The sequence below is a fragment of the Marmota flaviventris genome, chromosome 1 (assembly GCF_047511675.1).
Source record: "Marmota flaviventris isolate mMarFla1 chromosome 1, mMarFla1.hap1, whole genome shotgun sequence".
Classification (NCBI taxonomy): Eukaryota; Metazoa; Chordata; class Mammalia; order Rodentia; family Sciuridae; genus Marmota; species Marmota flaviventris.
In genome coordinates this window covers 45,106,856-45,128,751 of record NC_092498.1, presented here as the reverse complement: position 1 = coordinate 45,128,751, position 21,896 = coordinate 45,106,856, and the positions used below count along the sequence as shown (strand labels likewise).

At 36.9% G+C, this 21,896-nt stretch overlaps 1 protein-coding gene across 2 annotated transcripts in view; it reads left to right on the top strand.

Moving 5' to 3' along the window:
* The window catches only part of Cttnbp2 (cortactin binding protein 2), a 144,101-nt gene extending 122,577 nt beyond the window's left edge, over window positions 1-21,524 (top strand). For both annotated transcript variants that reach the window (XM_027926329.3, XM_027926330.3), the window contains 9 exons: window positions 1,380-1,532; window positions 1,704-1,891; window positions 8,220-8,398; window positions 10,387-10,592; window positions 11,057-11,233; window positions 13,365-13,428; window positions 14,488-14,620; window positions 15,702-15,803; window positions 20,571-21,524. In XM_027926329.3, the coding sequence (XP_027782130.3) occupies window positions 1,380-1,532; window positions 1,704-1,891; window positions 8,220-8,398; window positions 10,387-10,592; window positions 11,057-11,233; window positions 13,365-13,428; window positions 14,488-14,620; window positions 15,702-15,803; window positions 20,571-20,810 (1,442 nt within the window). In that variant the 3' untranslated portion in view covers window positions 20,811-21,524. The remainder of the gene's footprint in view (window positions 1-1,379; window positions 1,533-1,703; window positions 1,892-8,219; window positions 8,399-10,386; window positions 10,593-11,056; window positions 11,234-13,364; window positions 13,429-14,487; window positions 14,621-15,701; window positions 15,804-20,570) is intronic.
* Window positions 21,525-21,896: the final 372 nt, after the last annotated feature.

Genomic DNA, 21,896 nt, shown 5'->3' with positions numbered 1-21,896 from the left:
TGTCAGACTCTCTTCCAGAGTCATACTCCCTCAGCAATTTCAGAGTATGCCCAACATACCACTTTTGGATAACACTTTATATCTTCCTTCTTTTAAATTTTTCTCATCAAAATATTTGATAACTCTATATACATATCTACCTATCCAAGAGCAAGGTTATCTATCTTCTAAGGTCTTCTTTAATTTCTTTCTATATAGATGTATATAGAGTATGTTCATGCCAATTTGTGCCTTTATACATGAACTTTGTTTTAGGTTTTTTTTTTTTTTTTTTGGCATTACAATTCTTATTACACATATATACCACAATTTTTCATATCTCTGTTTATATATTTATATAAACAGAGTTGACACCCAATTCGAGACTTTATACATGTACTTTGGATAATGATGTCCATTACAATCTACCAATCTTGCTGACCCCCAAAACAAATAACCCAATCAATAATGGGCCAAGGAACTGAACAGGCACTTCTCAAAAGATGATATACAGTCAATCAACAAATATATGAAAAAAATGTTCAACATCTCAAGCAATTAGAGAAAAACTAAAATTTCATCTCACTCTAATCAGAAAGGCAGCCATTAAGAATACATACAACAATAAGTGTTGGCGAGGATATGGGGGAAAGGCACACTCATACATTGCCGATGGGATTGCAAATTGGTACAACCAATCTGGAAAGCAGTATGGAGATTCCTTGGAAATGGAACCACCATTTGACCCATTTGACCCAGCTATCCCAGTCCTCGGTCTATACCCAAAGCACTTAAAAACAGCATACTACAGGGACACAGGCACAATTCACAAACCAAACTGTGAAACCAACCTAGATGCCCTTCAATAGATGAATAGATAAAGAAAATGTGGTACATATACACAATGGACTATTGCCCAGCAATAAAAGTGAATAAAATCAAGACATTTGCAGTAAATTGATGGAGTTGGAGAATATCATGCTAAGTGAAGTAAGCCAATCCCCCAAAAAAACAAATGCTGAATGTTTTCTCTGCTCTAAGGATGCTGATTCATAATGGAGATGGCGCTGGGGTGTGTGGTGGCACACATTGGAGAAATAGATGAACTCTAGATAGGGCAAAGGGGAGGAAGGGTTAGGGGGAGCATGGAGGTTGGAAAGGCAGTGAATGAGATGGACATCATTACTCTACACGTATGAAGACAGAAATGGTGTGACTCCATATACAACCAGAGATATGAAAAATTGTGCTGTTTATATGTAATATGAATTGAAACGCATTCTGTTGTCATATATAACAAATCAGAATAAATTATTTAAAAGATCGTCAAAGCAAAAAACTTGCCAGTTTATATAGGTTCTTGTAAAAACTTTAATCCCTAATTTCCTTTTTGATCACAGCTTGTCTGATTCCAGTGAAACAATCTCCAGTTAAGAAGAAAATCATCATCATCTTAGAGAATTTGGAAAAATCTTCATTGTCTGAGTTGTTGGGGGACTTTTTGGCACCTCTTGAGAATCGCAGTACTGAAAGCCCATGTACTTTCCAAAAAGGTAAAGGTAGTAGACAGTCCACTCTACCAGCTCTGTGATACCCTCTAGCCCTTCTGTTCCCCAGAATACCAGTTAGGCTTCTTGTTCCTCTTTATTTAACTTAACTTTAATTTGGACTTATCCCATACTATGACTTGCTGAGACTGGACCATGGCTTTTGGCTTGTTTTAGGAAATGGAATGTCTGAATGTTATTACTTTCATGAGAACTGCTTTCTGATGGGAACCATTGCCAAGGCCTGTCTCCAGGGCTCCGATTTGCTGGTACAACAACATTTCCGCTGGGTTCAGCTGCGATGGGATTGTGAGCCCATGCAAGGACTGCTACAGAGGTTCTTGAGAAGGAAAGTCGTGAATAAGGTAACAAACAGCAGCTGCATCCTGGTGCGGGAGGAGATTCGGGCTGGAGTTCCTCTTATTGTGTGGCCTCAGGCAGAAGCAATCTGTGGAAATTCAGGGGAAAAATAAGATAATGAATGTAGAACTCATAACAGTTTCTGGACTATATTAAGAATAAGAAAATGTAAAAAGATTTTACTGTTGTTAGTGGTAGATAGTACATGGAAAACACATAGCAGTCTTTGGAGCATATTAAGTATAAGAAAAGGTTAATATATTTTACTGTAATTAAATTTTCTCAAGGAATCTCACCAAGTGTAAATGCTGTAGAGACTGGAAAGTTAATCACTCTTCTTAAGGAAAACTCACTGCTTCCTATGAGCCTTCCAAACATTTTCCATCCATTTGGATAAGATTTAATATAGGATTATTATCCTTATCCTGTTCTGTGGTAAACAAATGAAAAGTAAAAATTCTCTATCTTTTGACACATTTTCAGGAATAGTAGTAATAACTACTAGTGATTTTTTTTCCAAAGAATAATAAGTATTATAGTCTCCCAAATAAAAATAATGCTGTGTTGATTGAAAATAACACATTCTTCAACTTAATTGTCTTAAATTGGACCAATAACTGAGTTTCAGGGAAGATTTGAAGCAATGAAGCTCAATTTAGTGTGATTTTCTCATTTACTATTGCACCATGGACCATTTGGAGGACAGTGTCATAATTTTATCAGTATGTTATTTTAAGCTGCACATATCAGAACCCCCTCATGTAAGCAGGTGGCTTGTGGTAGGTGTTAAGCATCCCCAAAGCATCAGGGCCTGGATTGGGGGGGAGGGTGTCTCAAAACCATCCTTTCAAGACAAGCTCGTCCACAGGACTTTAGCCTTCACTGCAGCAGGTTCAAAGGCAGAAAGTGGGGTACAGTGAATAATAAAGAGCTTCCTTGTTTTCCTTCTTACCAGAGAGGAAAGTATCTTTTCAGAAACTCCCAGAAACCTAAGACTTCTCTTTAATGTTTCAAGTGCTTTCTTTCCCACCCCCTCGGTCCTACACCATGCCAAGAGCTACCTTTCAAAGACTCAAGCTCTCCATCAAGTACTTGAACAAAAGTCTGTTTCTGTTATATTAGAGTGGGTCAGTGTGCATGCAGAGGGGTACAGAAGAGTACGGAATGGGAGTGGCTATTGGTAATTTAGTGGACACTGTCTGCCACAGTCTGATTTGAATTAATATCTGAAATTCTGAATTTAATCAGAGAAATATACCCCAAATTACACTAATGTTAATTGTCTGGTTTTAAATATGTTCTCTTGGCCAAAGCACCGCCATTGTAGGACCTCAACGAGTAGGAAGAAGAGTGGAGTAAAGACCAAGTAGGGAAGTAGCCTTTCAAATCACTGATGCTTCCCTTAACTTTATAATTGTTAATACTTAAACCTTATCACCAAAGTCAATCACATAATCACAAAAGATGCCAGTTTTCTTCTGTAGAATTGGCACCCTCTTCCCCTAGCTTTCTGACAGTTTGAAATGGAGCTCTGCTCTTTTGTATTGTGTTTGAGAGTGGGGTGTATTATAGAGAATAGAAGCAGGGAGGATAATGCCTTTCATTTATCCAGAATCACTTCAATGTAGGTAAATAAAATGAATCCCCTGGGGTAAATGCACAGTGGGACCACCAAATATCAGAAATCTTGTAGCATCCAAAACCCTAATTCTTGTAGTCATTTAAAAGCACACTGGCACTTGATTATAGTTTTTTTTTTTTTAATTCTTTAAATGATACAAGAAAATAGATCTTTCAGTATAATACTAGGCTTCCTACTAGTGTTTAATAAAAAATAATTATACCTTTTTAGTGGAAAGTTAATATTTTGCTATCTTTAATTATAATGCTGAACTCAGAATTCTTGCTGGAAGAATATCAGAGAAAGTAGGGGATTTATAATGATTATTTCTCTTTTGAAGAGAAGGAAGTTATTGTAACAAAGCCTTATGTAACACGGGGATATCAATTTAGGGGAGCTGGTACTGTCACTGAACAACTCTTGTTTTTTTCTTGGCTAAATTATTTCTTTATTTCCTACATGTAGATGACATAACAGTGTGCACAGTTGTCACCACTCTCAATATCCTAATATGTAGTAAAGGAAGATTTACGTGAATCTCCTTTCTTATAAGATGAATGTTAATTACTATATCTGACATCTAAATGATTGAGGAATATTCCTCCTAATAGTAAATAAATCTTTGTCCTTCTGCGAACCCTCTGTACCACCAAGAAAGGACTTGGTTTTATCAAATATAGTTCTAGAAAGAATTGCTCCCATTAAATCAAATGTGTTATACAGTATTATTTAAAATTTGCACATTTTAAGTTTTGAAAACAAATTTCTTTATGTCTACGGAGCTCTGTACATTTTGGTGATGTTAGCATTTTAGCTGAGACCTTTCTTTTAGGAAAAGTTTTCAAAAAACATTTTGAAGTATAATGCAAGGTGAGCATGCCACAGATTCAGATACACCGTCATCACTTACCCAAAATAGGAAATATTTAACGTCATTCCTGTTTCATTAATTCGAAAACCTATTCTGAACACCTTCTATCTGCAAGGCCCTGTGAGGTACTCTGTATACATGCAAAGGATGATTTCTTCCAGAACTGATGTTTAAGAATTCATTCAAGTTTCTTTCTAGAGTGCATATTGTTCTGTTTGTTTCATGTCATCAGGTTCAAAAGGATGTGCTAGCATATACCTCAAGCTCACGTATAACCAGAGCAAATGCGTCCTGCCTGCTTCAAACTGACTTCCAGTTTCCCCTTCTGATCCAGTCATCCAGACTTAGAACTTCTTGCCTATTCATGAAGTCAGTCAAGCTTAGTGGTTTTTTTTTTTTTTGTTTTTTTTTTTTCTTAAGTCCTCACTCTTTGGCAGACCAAGAAAGACCCAGTAACAGGGTTGATGGACCTTTATCTGTGGAAACTGATCAGAATACATTGTGATAAGCATAACCATGGACAGCTATTTGGAGGTGCATCTGAACAGTGTTCCCAACTTACTCAGTAGACATTCACCCCCGACCCAGAACTGTAGGGTGTGTCAGGGCATCCTCCCCACCCTTCTGAAGTTCACATTCTCATGGAAAGACAGGCCTATAAAAAGGAGCCATCATCTGGGGTGAGAGCCTTGTTGGATAGTTTTTATTGGGAAAGATTATTTAAATGCTATTTTTTTTAAAAAAAGACACATCCAAATACCCAGCTTTTCCTCAAGCTTTTCTGTTCTTATTCTAGTTTTATTTTTATGTGTTAAAGCTAGCAGGATTTAATAATCACCTTTAAAGGAGCATTTATATTTAGTCAATTAAATTCCAGGAAATTACTTAATTAGCCTTTAAAACTTAAATATATTTTAATCTCTCTTTTTAAGAACTTTTAATAAATCTTCCTAAGTACTTAATTAACTCTTTTAAAGCCAGAAAATTAAATTTTTAAATCCAGCAATTTAAGTGTTTTCCTACTTCTTGTACTGTTTATATAAACTTAGCAAGTTTCTCTTATCCCTTTTCACTTAGAAATGACATGCTGAATCAATAACTCAGTTACCATTTTAAAGTGGTAATATGAGACCATCCTAATATGTAACATTCAAATAAAGAAGTTCTTGAAAACACCAAATATATGATTATCTCTTACCCAGAAAATAGCAACAACATAGATATTATGATATTTAATTCTGAATATTCATGAGGATAAAAATGTCACCATCTCAATAAACTTGGGTTATTTCTCCATGTAGGGTTATTTTCTTGACTGGCTGACATTGTGTATCAGCAAGAGAGTTTGGTGAGGACTCATGACCAGGGCTCAGATTTATCTCAGTACCAGGAGGAGCCAGAAGAGTCCCTTCCACCAGCATTATGGACATAGTGTCTATTTATTGGATAGACACCAGCTTCTAATGTTCTGTCAGTGGGGTGGGTTCAGTGGACAGATAATCTAATTCACAGGCTGGATTTGAGTATAACCCCACTTTTGTTATTTACTACTGTACTACAGTCACCTAATTAAGCCTTGTCTCTTCCTGAGAAGCAGGGCCATGAATTTGATATGACATCAGATTATACTGTATTCTCAATTCTGATTCTCTGTGGCTTCATAGGCACAACACAGACATCATGCTCGTTTCAGGGAACAGGTGACTAATAAGCTCTGTGACAAAAACAGATGAGGGGTTACTGCTATAGAAAATAGGGTAGGACCATGGAAGAGTATTTATTTTAGGAATGATGGGAAGGAGGGCCTTTTAGTGGGAAAGGATCAGCTGAGAATAGTGGGGAAGGGGTACAGGCAGAAGCAACAGCAGTTGCAAGAAATCACGAACATAAGGGAGAAGAGCATGTTGTGTTAGGAACTGGAAGACAGTGGTGCAGTGACTTCTTCCTTTGATGATGTGCTGGGCAGAGGGATCAGATCCAGTACTTGAATCAGTAACAGTTACTGAGGTGATTTACCTGTGCAAGCTTCTCATTTTCCACCCCTTTTATTATATGCAAACATCAGCATCTATTTGTATCCCTCTACCCCTGTTACCTCTCCATCCATGTCTGGGATGCTCTTTCTTACCTCCCCTCACCAACCAAGTGTCTCTCACATCCTGGGAGATCAGTTGAAGTCCCACTGAATCTCCTTGTTTTCCCTGACCTGCAGTTATTTATTGACTTAATCCTTGTAAATTACCCTAGCGACTTGTATCTGTACTTAAAGATTGTCAGTTTGGAAGGGATCTTGAGGATATTGTGTACCAACATTTTCATTTTACAGATGTTAAAGTTTAACCATAGAAAGACACTTGTGTACCTTCTTCAGACCTCCTGTCCCCTGGAGCTGGCTCTGAGTTCCAGAGTCCCAGGACACATCTTTTCTTTTGTCCTCCTCTGTAGTTATAAAGGACACACACTTTGCCCTGTGCCCAAGTGGTAGAAGACACGTTAGCATGCATGTGGTCCTGGGTTCAATCCCCAGCAACAATTTAAAACAAACATGTTTCAATTTTTTTTTTCCTCTTCACAGTGTAATTAGTGCTATACATAGTAGACATACAATAAATGCAAAGGCCTCTAAGCATCTCTATGAAATCGTATTTATGCTAAAGTAATAAAATTAAGGAAATAAAACATGTAGTACTGGAAGTTCTATTTATTGGATAGGCACCAGCTTCTAATGTTCTGTCACATAATAACCACTGTTACCATAAAACAACCAACTTGCAGAATGAGAAATTTCATGTAAACAAAATTTGTACTTCAGAGGGAAGGTGTGCCCACCTGTTTTTCAGGACCTCAGGGTATGCAGATTTCATCCCACCTTTGGGAATTATGAAATGTCTTTCTTCATCAGGCTACCTAACAGTTCTTTGGAAGTAGTTCATGGATAGTCATTAAGAAACAATCTTCCTGGAAAAAATAATGATTCCATGGGGACTCTATTAAAACCAAGAGCTCTGCCCTGCTCTCCCTTACTTAGCGAGTGGTCTTGACGAGGCAGTTGGGAGACCCCTCTTCCTCTGTCAGCTGCCCACACAGCCAAATCTCTTCCTCTTTCCTGACTGACCCCAGAGATAAAGCTTGAACAGAGATCATCAGAATGTTAAACTTGAATTGAAGAAGAAAAAGGTGTTATTTAGTCTGATCATTATTACTAACATTATTTTAAATGTGAGTACTCTTTATTATTTCAGCCAAATACTGTATTCAAATGTTATTATTCTTCTAAAAATGAGCTATATATAGTTAATAATGTATAGTAGAAAATTGCTGGTCTTAAATGTTCCCACTGTAAAAAAAAAAAAAAAGTAGTATGTATATAAAGTAAGGAATATGTTAAAGTTGCTTGACTTAATTATTTCACAATGAATACATTTATAAAAACATCATGTTGTATACTGTAATTATACTTTTTATTTGTCAATTATGCTTTAATGTAAAAATAAATAAGCTATAGCCCTCGCCTTGTCAACTATTACCTTTATGACCTTGGGCAAGTTATTATTTCCTTCTGTCTCATTCTTCTGATGTGTAAAATGGAGTGAAAATGCCTTCTTTAGGCTTGCAAAGAATTAAATGAGAAAAGCTTTTATCACTCTAATGTGTGAATATACCGAATTGTGTATTTTAAGCTTTCTCTCCTTCAACCACTCAAGGCAAAGGTAAAGTCAGATTCAGCTAGATTTTTGTTTCATCATTTCAAATACTTACATTTTTATTTTTGGACTTTTAAAAGCAAAGGGAAAATAAGCATTGTTCTAAGCCAAGCCTCTGTGTCCATCCCTCTTTCTAGTTCAGAGGTCAGGTGCCTTTACCCTGTGATCCTGTGTGCAGAACCATTGACTGGGCTCTGTCTGTCTGGCGACAGCTCAACTCCTGCCTGGCCCGCTTGGGCACACCTGAAGCACTTCTAGGACCAAAGTATTTCCTGTCTTGTCCTGTAGTCCCAGGACATGCCCAAGCAACAGTGAAGTAAGTTTGTTCTCCTTATTTTCCTACTTAAAATAGGACATCAGCACATTTTGGATGTCAGATAGTGAAAATGTTGACCAAACTGCTATGCTCCCTTCTGTCTTTAACACAGAATGTACATGGTGACCAGGGCTTCTCATGTAGTTACTAAGATAACTATTTTTGCTAAAAACTAGGTAGCAGTTTTTCCTCTATCACAAAATTCTCGTCATAACCATGTTTGGCTTGCTGTGTGGTGTCCTGGGCAAGGTCCCATGTGGAACACTTTTATGCCCTCAACCCCTGCAAAAACAAAACCACTACCAGCAGTCCATTGATAAGTTGAAAAACTTCCTCCTTTATTAATACTATGCACTTACTATGTTTTCATTTGAAGCAACTTAGGAGACATACATACAATAAAGTCAATGAATTAGAAAATCAAAAACAAGTGTTAAGGAGGGAAGTTTGTCACTGTGTGGCTTAGTGAGGATCCTGTGATTAACTACAGGATCTGTTCTTGAATTTTCTGTCATCCTGGGCAGAAATCTGTTTTAGAAAGCAGAGGCGGCAAATAATATTTTCCTTCTTGGAGGATAAACCACCAAATTAATAACAGCTAACTTCAGGGAAAGGAAGAAATGTTAAACAGCATGTTCTTACTGTAAAACAAATGCATTTATGGATATAGGGACTGCTGCTTTCATATCTCTCACAATTAAGTCAAAAAAAATGTTTTTTAACCTCCAGAGTCTTAGAAACTAAGTCTCAGAAACTACCCATACAGAGGATAGTGTTTGACATGAACTGTAGGAGATGCTGAGGTTTTTACCCTGTTGGCCTGTTTGCAAGCTGGGGCATTTCCCTGCCATGGTTTCTGGACCGGAAACAAAGAACTTTACCTACATAGGTTCTTTCCACTTAGCTCTCAAGTGCCACAGGGTGATCTTGGTGGCCCAGGTAATACTGGATTTGCATCACAGGTGTGGACCTTTAACCTTCAGTCTTCCAAAGAAGAATGCTGGCAAGAGCTAATACAGGCTGTGCAGAAATGCCAGGGTCAGTTGTTTCCCCATAGCCATGTTAAGGAGCTGCCTTTAAGAAAAAAAAATGAATGAAAACAAACAAACACATAAAGCTTATGTTCTATGTATGTTTAAATGCTTTTAGAAATAAGACTCCTATTGTAGAATACCAGAATTTTCATTTCTATTCCCTATTGTAGTTTTATTTTTTTCCTTGCATTATGCATCACTAGACATTAACAGAGAAACTCACATTAGGTTAATGCTTAATACCTCACAATACTTAAAACTTTCCTGCCAATATCTGATATCTTTGCAGACTTTCCCATCTTTAATTATTTAAATGGTTTTTTTTAGTGCTACAACAAAGTACAATGTCTTTTGAAGGAATTTTGTGTGGCATCAAGTGCTTCAAATTTGGGCTAAACTCCTGTGGCTTACAGCTGTGAGTGCATAGAGTCCACCAGAGGCCATGGCTTGTTGACCCTGTCCTCTCTCTGCAGTGCTGAGTCCTCCCATCTGCAACCATGAGCCCTTTCCTTGGGGTAGACAGATTTAATTTGCCAGTGATTAAAAAATTGATCCCAACTTCAGAAATATTCAGATACAGTATTGTGTGTCTTATTAAAAATATGTAGCAAATAAGTTTAAACTATTTAGGTAGGAACTTTCAGAAAATCTTCATTTTCCAGATTCCTTCACTATTTAAATTCTTTCCATGTGTTTATTTGTTCATTTATTCAGACAAAACACTCAGGCATCGATTTCAGGATTCAGAGAAAGATGTTAAAGAATTGCTTTTATTGAAATGAATTTTTGAGTCCAAATTGAGTAATTTCACTTATTCCAAATCTACCCAGATAAGGTAGCAAATCTATGGAAGCATTTGTTTTTTCTCCGTGGTCTTCACACCTGTCCTTTGTGGAGTTGTGAGTAATTGGTGAGAGGCCTGATGCTAACTGGTGAATCAATCTCTCTTGCAAGGTGGATGTCTAAGCTGTGGAATGCTATCATCGCACCCAGAGTTCAAGAAGCAATACTATCAAGAGCCTCTGTGAAAAGACAGCCTGGCCTTGGGGAGACTGCTGCTAAAAAGCACCCTAGCCAAGGACAGCAGGCTGTGGTTAAAGCTGCTCTCAGCATCTTGCTTAACAAAGCTGTTCTGCGTGGCTGTCCCCTCCCCAGGGCAGGTATGTGTGTTCCTGCAGGGAAGAGAGGAAATTCACCCTCATATAATACTTGTTGGAATTTGTTTTTAAGGATTTCTTTTTTGTCTTTTTGTAAGAAAAGAAATTAATAGGCACTTCATAACATTGCTCCAGAACTCTCTTTTTAATAAGTACATTGCAAATGATATAATTTCATTCTTCATAATGGCTGAATAAAAGTCATTGTGTATATATTTTTCTTCATTTTTTTTTATTGATGGACATCTAAGCTAGTCAGAACTCTGTTTTCAATTACTGGCTCATGTTGGAATCCTAGAACTCCAAGTAAGATGTGCACCAGTCCACAAAGACCCAACTTGGGAATTAAGCAGAACTGTGATTTTTCCAAGAGTCCCTCTCTGAGAATTGGAGGTGGAATTTGCTTTATCCTATGAAACTTCATCATCACTACCTTCCCTTTGGCAAACTGGAATTTGTTGTTGCAGAGCTAGACCAGCATACAGCTGATTTCAAAGGAGGAAGCTTCCCTTTGTCCATAGTTTCAAGTTACAGCAAGAAAAAAGGAGAGAGCAGTTCCTGGAGAAAAGTGAACACCAGTCCTCGCAAGAAGCCTGGCCGCTTCTCCTCATCCTCCTGGAATAAGCCAGACCTGAGCCATGAAGGTAAGTGGGTAGGTCTGCTGCTCAAAGGAAGTTGGGCCCTCATGATCCAGTTTATGGATGCAAATGGGCTTTAATTTTTATCACTGTGCATACCACAAAGAAAAATACCTGAGTACTTTAATGCGTGTTTCCATAGACTACACAGAAAATTTAATAGCTATATTTCCAAAAGTCTATGGGAGCCCTCTACCTGAAAAATAATCTTTTCATGCTTGAAGTTTTATTTACCTTGTCAATGGTCTTTATTGAAATTAATTTGTTTTTTTTAGTATCCACAATTAATGTAATAAGATCATTACACTTTGGCATATTTCACTCTTTTTATATATCATTACTTTGCCAATCTTACATTTTAACAATATGTGTAGAGGTGTATTTTATACCGATATAAGGCCTTATATGAGTGAATCAGTTTTATTTTAATTTGGAGACAAGATCTTGCTTGGTTACCCAGGCTTGCCTTAAGCTTGGAATCCTCTTGCCTCAGCCTCCTGAGTAACTGAGGTTAAAAGCTTTCACCACTATGCCCAGCTGATATCAAATGATATTTTTTGAAACATGAAAACTTCTTTGAAAGATTAATAAAACTACCATATTTACTGATGCTGACTTTTGGCAGACATAAAATCTAAGATAATTTTACCAAGTACATACATAATTCATGAGCCAAGAGTTTGTTATCTTTTAATGAGACTTTATTTTACAGTTATTACATTGGATATAGGATTAGTACAGTTGAGTTGAGTTTTGACACAATTGTTGAAATACCACATGGACAGGGGATGTAGCTCAGTGGGAGAGCACTTGCCTACTATGTTGGAGGGCTTTAGTTGGATCCCTAACACCGCCAAAAAACAAAATATAACACCACAACATGAATCCTTTACATGCAGATCACTATGGACATTCATAAAACTTGGTAAAGACACAGCTTATTTCCTTTCTTACCTAAAACAGAGAGGCAGATGATGTTGGCACAGGCTTTCCAAGGGCAGAGTCCAAGCCTGGGTATTTCTTTAGTAAGTAGGGGTGCCTGTATTTCCAGCCATGTGTGAGGCTAAGGCAGAAGAATGGGAGAATCAAGAGTTTGAAGCAAGCCTGGGCAACACAGGGACCCCTATCTCAAAAAAAAAAAAAAGTAATTAGGGGAAAGCCACTAGTCAGTACTTTCAGATAATGAAAAAATATGAGCAAATAAACTAGTACATAATTGTCTTTGATGATCTACTTTTAATGAGAATATGTTAAATTCAATTTATTTTTTAAAGACATTCTGTAGGGAATATTTTGTGGAGCAATATTCATACAATTTTAGAATTCATTGAGAAGCAACTAAATGCTCAAGTGTGTTTATAAATTTGGAGTGAACATTACAGAAACAGATATTTTAGTGGCATTTAAAATGGTTTAACAGTGTTTCTCCAATGTTTTTGATTATAGGCCAGTCAGATATATCTTGTATCAATCATGTCCAATATCCATAGACCTATGTGTTGGCTTAAGTATATATAACTGATACAAATCAAATTTATGCATGCAGTACAGACTGTTTTCTGTTCTTCAGTATATCAGTTTGAAAAACATCATTATAATTTCCATGCTTCTTTGTATGCTGTTCCTATTTCCTAAATGATGCATAACTATTAAAAATGAAATTTCTACGAGTACATTGCTAATGCCACATGTACTGTAGCACATGAACACGCCCACACATCCAACACTGCACTTGATTACAGAGTCAGTGATGCTGGAAAACAGACAAGGGTAGAGAAGAGGAGCATTCAGTAGCAGATGGTAAATTTTTCTTTTGATTCTTTGAAAATAAAGAAATGTAGACTAGTGAAAAGAGGAGGTCCTGATAAAAGTGAAGTTCAGTATTCCTGAATTGAGCTCCAGATGGTACTCTTTTGCTGAGTTCAGTCATCACTGTACAACAGGGCGTTGGTTATTCCCTGGCCTTGTGGCAGTGTTACATAGGAGGCTGTTCCTGGGGGATTCTCACAAGGTAAATGTTAGTCCAACAACAGTATTAAAGTATTGCAGGGTCCAGAGTCTGTTTCTTTTAAATATAGAGTTCAGTATGCACAGGGATGATCCATTCTATTGAAAATGATTATAATTTTTTTAACAGGTATAAAAAGTAAGACTATATCGCAGTTGAATTGTAATAGGAGTGCCTGTCCGTCAAAGCAGAAGTAAGTTCTCCTTTCAGATTTAACTTGTAGCTAAGAGATAAATCAGTCTGTGCAACTATTAAGCTATTAATATGATGAAATAGATGTTCTAATACTGGCATTAAATTGAAATATAATGAATGAAATCTAAAAAATATTTATATTAAGTGTAATAAACATTTAATTTTATGTTAATATTTTGCTTTTAAATAAGGCTAGAAATATTAGACTTCATTTTCATCAAACTTGATCATTGCTAATGCATTTGACAAATATATGGTAAACTCCTGCATTTATAAACTTTTGGTTAGTCTTTAGATGATTTTTTTTTATTTTCAGATTTATACAACATAGCATGACTTATGTACCTTTAAGTTATCTATTTATAGTGATAATTTCAACTATTTTTATGTTGTCCCTAGGGAACTGTTGCTGATTTCAGCTTATAGATTGAGATGTTAAGGACGATTGAGTCACTCAGACTAGAAAATTTGGGGCAGTTTGCATTAGGTCTCATAGGAGCCTAGAGAGTCATGTACCAACCATTAGTTCCATCACATACCACCACCTACATAATTTCTGCAATAATCCTATGAAATAGGTGTAAGGATTTCTTATAGAGAAGGAAACTCAGAAATTAAGGGGCAAAGGGAAAAAGGAAATCCTGCCTCAGAGCCAAGTTTTATATTTGTTCCACTGTATCATATTGTCTGTCGTAACATGGTACTTCTTAGCATCTTTATTTTGTCTGGTTTGAAAGAAAAGAAAAAAGGGGAGAGAAAGGTTGGAATGTTGTCGGTCCAAGTAGATGTCTTTGTTGAATAAAATTTTATTCTATAAAGAATTTTGAGTAGGAGTTAAAATCCTGTGGAGATTTATTACTGAAGTGTTCTAATCTTTCAGGGTATGGAAGTGGGTTGTTGCGTTAAATGACACTTATGAAATACTTGAAAGGATAATAAAAAGTCTTTCCCTATCCCACACCAAATCCCCAAAAAAGGTACCAGTGCCTAGATTTCCATATTGGGGATTGGGTTATTGTTCTCACATGAGAAATTCATTTCTGAAATTTTGCATTAGGTCCTTGGAGAATGATCTGTCATTAACCTTGACTTTGGACCAGAGACTCTCTCTGGGTTCAGATGATGAAGCAGATCTCGTCAAAGAACTTCAGAGTATGTGTTCCAGCAAATCTGAATCTGATATAAGCAAGGTAAGTAGTCCAAATAGGTGACATCAGTGACTGGAAATAGCAGAAAAACCTACCTTTATAAAGGGACCCTTGAATTCCATCAATTTGTATAATTATAATGCACCAATAACAAATATGGGGGAAGGACACTTGGAGCCACATGATAATACTTGTTTTGTAAAAGAAATTGTTTATTGAAGAGTATAGTTATTGCTCTAAATGAAACTATTCCTCACTTTGCTTAGAAAAGACATTTTCCCAAACATTCTTCTCAAAGACCTGAAGTTTAAATTGTATCTTAACTGCATTAGCACAAATCACACCAACATATTTGGTCAGCTTTTTATAAAATCATAAATTTGACTTTCGTCAAGCTATTCCTTATTTCTAATTTTGGTACATAAGTCATGTATCAGAATTATAACAAGTTTAACAGTAAATTCAGGTTATATGCAGAATTTTAGTAATCCCTGTACAAAAAATAATTGACCTACATAATTCATATAATTATGGTCTTTAAGCTGTGAACTTTCCAAATATGGAAAGAGCATCAAGTTCAACCTGTCTTGGCCTCTGTCATCTATAGACAGTTTGACCAAACTTCTTGACAGATGCCTTTTAGTTGGAAGAGAGCCTATGAAGATAGTTCTAACTTGCAGAGGTTCCATTGAAAGACTCAACTATTATACTTGAACACTCATACTCTCTAGGACCAAGTAGAATTGGCTTTTATTTAATTTTGCTGGAAATGAATTGAAATTCTTATCCATTAGAAAAATGAGGTAATGATTAAAATCTGGCAAATTTTACCCTTTCTTTACTTGACAAACAACTTTGTCTTCCTATAGAATTATTTTGCTCTTCTTTTGACCTATTTAATACTCTTTTCCCTTTCAGGATATTTCTCATGTACTTGGTGTTGGTTTAACATGCAGCCCTCAAATCTTTCATATGAACAATGCAGAATTTGGGGGGCCTGTTGTATGGAACTCCCCAGGGTCAGGGAAGAGGACAGTACTTCTGTGGGTTTCCTGATGTGATATTTAACTGTGCTTTGAGTGTAACTGTTGAGACATGACTTGATAAATTCTCTATCTTCCAGATTGCTGATTCCAGGGATGATTTAAGGAGGCTTGATAGTTCAGGAAACAACCCTGCATTTTCAGCAATTGTTAATAATACAAGAATGCCAGTGTCACAAAAGGTGAGTGTCCCCTTCTCCCAAAAATGGGACCCAAAAGAGTTATTGTAGAATTTAGTTCATAAATTTTTCAGTGTGAATCACAAAGTTATTTTTAAATCACAACTAGGAAATGAGAAATAGGATAAACGTAAAAGTTCTCATTAACCAATCAAGATAGGAAAGATTGTTGTTTGAATAGTATCTTGAAGTAATGACATAAGAAAGCATTCCTTTTTTCCTTCTATTTGATATTCTAATTTCAGTCCAGTATTTGAGGTGTCATTTGAGAAGATCACCCTTTGCTTTCATTCTTGTATGCCAAACTAAAACTAATTTCTGTTGTCTTGGTTGTTCTATTTTTAAATGTTTTTTTTTTTTTTTTTCCATTTAAGAACTTCTAAGATTTCTTGCATTCTGGAAAATTCGAGTTACAGCAAAGGGCTAAGTGATAGCATAAAGATCTTATACATGTTTAAATCTTAATTTTATCACCTGCATTATGCTTCAGTGAGAAACTTTCCTTTTAAAATAAACCAGAGTGACAAGTAGAGCCAAGACTATGATAGATTGCACTAACCTCTTGAAATTGCTTTTAGAACTGTGGCACTGGACCATTATTGATTAGTTAATAAGTGGCAGGAGACAGTACAGCACGCATTCCTGGGTAAACAATAAAACTACTTCTTACCCTTTCATTATTTTATGAGGATGCAGATTTCATAGAGGCACTTAGGAGTGTGTGGTTTGTTCACCCAACCATGTCATTTGCTATCACATCCTGTTCTTGTCTAGTCCCATGGCAGCTTACAAAGACCTGTGTGTGTGAGGGCAGGATTATAAAGTGGGCACAGTGTAACTATTAAATTATAAATCCTTATCTGATCACTGGCAGCCCTGGACTGCACAGCCACTGCTTCATTAGACTTCAGTTCTGGTGATATGTGGAACCGGATGAACTGTTCATTGAAGGAAGAAGGAGGGGATTTTCAGGGGTGGGTCCCTAATAAAATGCATAGGATGTTGACCTGTGAAGAAGAATAGGGCTTTTAAGCTCACTCTATCCTAATGTTACCCCCCCCCTTAAAAATGGGATCAGTTTAGAAATTTAGAGAATATTTAAGGTCACTACTGACTGAGCATTTTGGTTGGAGAGTACTTTGCTCAGGGTCTGTCCCTTTCTCTTTTGTGTGTCTATGTGTGCAGTACTGGGACTTGAACCCAGGACTTCACATATGGTAGGCAAGTGCTCTATCACTGAGCTGCACCCTCAGCACCCTTTGTCATCTTTAGAGTCTCGATTTGCTGTCGATATATGATGGCCTGCCCTGAGCTTTGGTTGATTGGAGACAAGAGCTCATTTCTTAGGACTCCTTGTGGAACAGTCACAGGAAGGGCCTGTGAGTACAATGATGAGCCACTTTCTCCATAGAGCTGTCACTTTCCTGTATAAAATTGTTGTGTGGTAGAGACTCGCTCCTGTTATTTAAATGCCTGATGGCGAAATGTTTTTGTATCCTTTCTTCTCTGTCACATGACCATATTGCATTACTACAATAAGGTTCTGTCCATAACAAATAGTACTGAAAATGATTAAGCTGTGGGCAGCTCAGAACAATTTTGTCTTGAAAGAGTGATTTTTCTTTTAAATGGGTCATCTCATCTGGGCTCGTAAAATGAATGGTGTGGTTGTTTAAATGTGCAGTGTGATGGGAAATGAGGAACACCTTTGAGTCTTGGAGGGGCGCTTTCCTGATAGCTAGATGTTTTTCTCAGATCTGGCCAGCAGAGGGCGAAGGACACTCATTCAGCAGCCTTCTGAAAGCTGCAGACGGGATTCCTTTTCTATCCTCCTGATAACTAGCTTTCCTTGGTTCCATGCCCAGTTTCTTCTGTTATCAGGAAAGGAAGTAACTCCCCTTTAAGGTAAGAGCTTTGGGTTAGTTGAAAGCTTTTTCTCCTTCACGGCCAGAAGACTAGTTCTGCCTCTGTAAGAAAACAAAAATAAGTAACTTCTTTGTCCTCGTTATGCAACACAATGTAACCCCTTACTACTCTAACAGTAAAGACCTGTAATTGGGTTTATTAATTGAGAGTCATGATAACCAGCTGCCCTTAGTTAAAATTAAATAACTAAATCAGCAATAGCAATTACTAATAAATGTTTTATGTAAATGTAAACTAATCTCCTTAAAGCAAAAATTCTCACCTTTCAGGATAAAATCCACTTGAAGTTTTCTTTTCCCTTCATCCCCAGTGCCCGCATGCTGCCCCCTAGAGGTTCTGATGTAACTGTCTGGGATGGGGCCTGGACACTGCGCGTTTTAAAGTCAGGGCTACAAGCCACTACTCTAAAATATAGTTCTGATCTGTCATCCTCATTTTACACCCCCGTTTCTTTCTTTCCAAATGTCTCTTTACAGGTGTTGATATACCTGCACATAACTTTTTTTTTTTTTTTAAGCAGTGCTGGAGATTGAACCACTAAGCTATATCCCAGCTCCCCTTCATGAAACTTTCTATACACTTCTCCACTGTCTGTCCTTTTTACAGTCCTGTACATCTTTAAAGATCAATCTCTGTTTTCCTGCCCCCTATTTTATGATCTAGATAGATTATGGTATTTTCTTGACTTCAGATGTTCAGTATTGAACGGAATGAATGGCTCTGATTTAACAATCACTCCTTAAGGCTAATTGAAATGTTAGGGTAGTACACTTCTATTCAAATTGGAGTTTTTCTTTGAGTTTCATATGCTTAACAACATTGAGAGTAACCTGATATGCTTAATATGAAGAACTTTAGAGCTCAGGAAACATTAACCACCCTTAACTTTCCTATGTGAAGGAGCTGGTGGTGGATATTAGCTTTGAGAAAAAGACCCAGAAAGCTGTACTTGGGTGTCAGTAACTTTGCTCTTTCCTACAGGACACTGTCAGGCATTTGATCTCCCCGACTTAGACTGCTGTGGCCCAGTGATGCCTTATATTCTCCTCACACCTCCAGAGGCTGATTAGCCCCAGCACCCCAGCCAGAGTCTCCTCTGCTGTGGGTGCTTCTTGGTATTTTATGTTTCATGATTCTCTGCAGAGAGAACTTTTGTCCTAAAGTCATCACCTTCCTCAGTCACAGTTTGGCAATCTGGACTTCTTTCTTTCCCTTCCCCTACAAATGTCCTAGACCCATATCCATACCCTTCCTAGAGTTGCACAGTTGTCTTACCATTGAAGATCAGCTAGAGCCAAGGATCTGGCACCGGTATTCACTTCCATGATTTAATGTCCTAATAAAGCCTATCACGTGTACTTTACTAGGGGGAGGTAGAAGGAAAGCAGTTGGAATCAAGACCATTAGTGACATGCCTAGATGTTTAGGACTTCTGAAGTTAATTCTTATTAAGCCATTCACTTGTTTTCTGTTAGCATAGCCAAAATTTTCTGTCAACATAGGATTAAATGGAAGAGGGGAGACTGAAGTCTCTTGTTAAACTGAGAGAACAGCATATTTAGCCAATAAGAAAGACTTTAGAAATGGTTGGGATTGAGAATAAATATAAATTTGGCTTTAGCAAATTTGAAATGCAAGCTGGAGATAGGTGAATTTTGTTGATTAATGGGTAGAAATGTCATTCTCAAGCTCACAACATAAAGGAGAGCCAGAATTATGGGAGTTATACATGATGAAAATTGAAACATTCAGATGGGCAGAAATAAAAGATCACCAACAATCTGAGGTGAACACAGGGCTAAGAACAATGCCTTCATTCAATAGGTCAGTGGAGATCAAAAACACTGAGGAGTCAAGGGAGGGTTCTCAACTTTGCACATTAGAATCATGTGGATGATTTTGGTAAGCCATGTGTCCATGCCACCACACCCCAAACAATATGAATCTATGGGCATCAGACCAGTCAATCTCCAGATGATTCCAGTGTTTTGACCAACACCGAGAACCACCAACTTAGGACATCCAGGAGAAAGCAGCTGATCTTTTTTCCCTGTTACATTCTGGTTTTGAATCAAGTCATCTTGTCAAAGAGGGAAAGTAATCAATGTTAGCTGTTTCACAAGTACACAGAGCAGTTCACTTAGTAGGTCTCGTGTGTTGTTTGCAGAATTTAATGCAGTATAGGGGAAAACACCCAGATGAAAGTACCAGCTTCCTCATTCTTAGGGTGTAGGTGAATCATCTTGTGAGTCTAGCTCTCAGATTCCTCGTGGGAAAAATGAAGACATGGGCCTGGTGTTCATAAGGATTCTGAAACTCTAGAAAGGATGATAACATGTGACTTTATGGAAGGTTTTGAGCCACTTAGTCACAGAATTGCTGAGCAGGACCCTTACTTCTCCAGAACATAAGCTCCATTAGGCAGGTAGGTTTCTCTTAGGTGTTCAGCAACTAGAACAACACTTATCTCAGTGAAGGCTTTAAAAGTATTGTTGAAAAATGTAAAAGTTGACTGACCCTAGGTGACATAATTTGTGGAGCTGCCTACAAGTACTTGATTGTTCTAGTATAGCTTATTGTTTTTGAAGTTCCTGTTGGTAAGGAGATCCTAGAGTCATTAGCATTTGTCTCACTGACCCCTGTAGTTAGTTTGGTGACACCAGGAAGGGCCTAATAAAAATTAAGCATGTTTACTGGAGTGAATCATTCAGCTTCTATTACATTTTGTATAGTTTTTCATGAAAACCTGTGTCAGGAGAGAATTTCTATGTTTGCTCAGACAGGAGCATGAGGGCAACCGTTAAGTCAGTAACATAAGTGTGTTTGGTTTCTCTTCTCTTGCAGGAGGTCAGTCCTCTCAGCAGCCATCAAACTACCGAACGCAGCAACAGTAAATCAAAGACCGAGTCGGGTGTCTCAAGAGTTAAATCTTTCCTTCCTGTTCCTAGAAGTAAAGTCACCCAGTGTTCCCAGAACACCAAAAAAAGCAGCAGCAGCAGTAATACAAGGCAACTAGAAATCAACAACAATTCCAGAGAAGAGAATTGGAACCCACACCAACACGAACAAAGTAGAAAAACCTAACCAATAGGCCTGCCTACAACATTCTCACTATTAACTCCTGTATATTTCTCTCAAACACCAAGGACAAGATGTAAATACCTTCAAACACTGTAATATAAAGTATGAGTGCGGGACCACTATTCAATCTTTTGTAAAGAATGTATTTATAACTCTTTTTTTTTTAAATTCTGTAGGATTGAACTTCAATATCAAGAAGTTATGCCAACTTTTCAAGTAGTTTTTTAATAGAAACATTGTAATAGTTTTAATCAAGATGTTCAGGGGTATTAGAACTCTGTACTGTATATTGCTCTCTGTACATATGTACATATGTATATTTAAGGAATCATTGCATATGTTACAAAATATGTATAACATTGGCTTAGATAATATGTATCATTTTAAATGGAGATCATAATTTTATGTTCACTTAATGGAGAATGACTAGAATGGGGCAATAAATAACAAATCATTTCTAAGCAGTTATTTTCCATTACAAGCCATATTAAGTATTTTGCCTGTTGAATTCTAGTTTTACATTTTGAATACTTTATTGGCTACATTGCCATTTGGTTGCATCATGTATATATTTATGCTTATGAGTTTGCATTATAACTCCTGTAAAATATGAAACTATAATGCAATAAAAGTGTTATCTTTCTTAAAAAAGTTTTGTACCTAAGTGGATATAAGAGATACCTGCATAAAGACTTCAATAAATTAATTTGGAGTTAATCCCCTCTTAAGTATTATTTCTATTAGCACAACTGATATTAAAATTGATATTTTCTAGAAGTGATTTTCTAAAATTATTGATGAAATTAGTTATTCAACTCAGTTAAGATGCTTTGACACAAAATAAAATATTGAATTAGTGAAATAGTTTTGCTGTATTTTCTATCTCTAACTTTCAATTTAGGAATGTTCTTAAAACTTCCACTGTGCTGTTATTTCATTAGTTATTCACAGACTCACCCTTACTAAAAAGTGTTGGTTGAATTAAGAATGTAGCGAACACTTAAGTGGAGCTCCAGCAATAAAACAACCCCTCCCCCCAGTAGGTACCAACAAAGTACAATTTTAATTTAAGAAACATTTGCTTGTTGT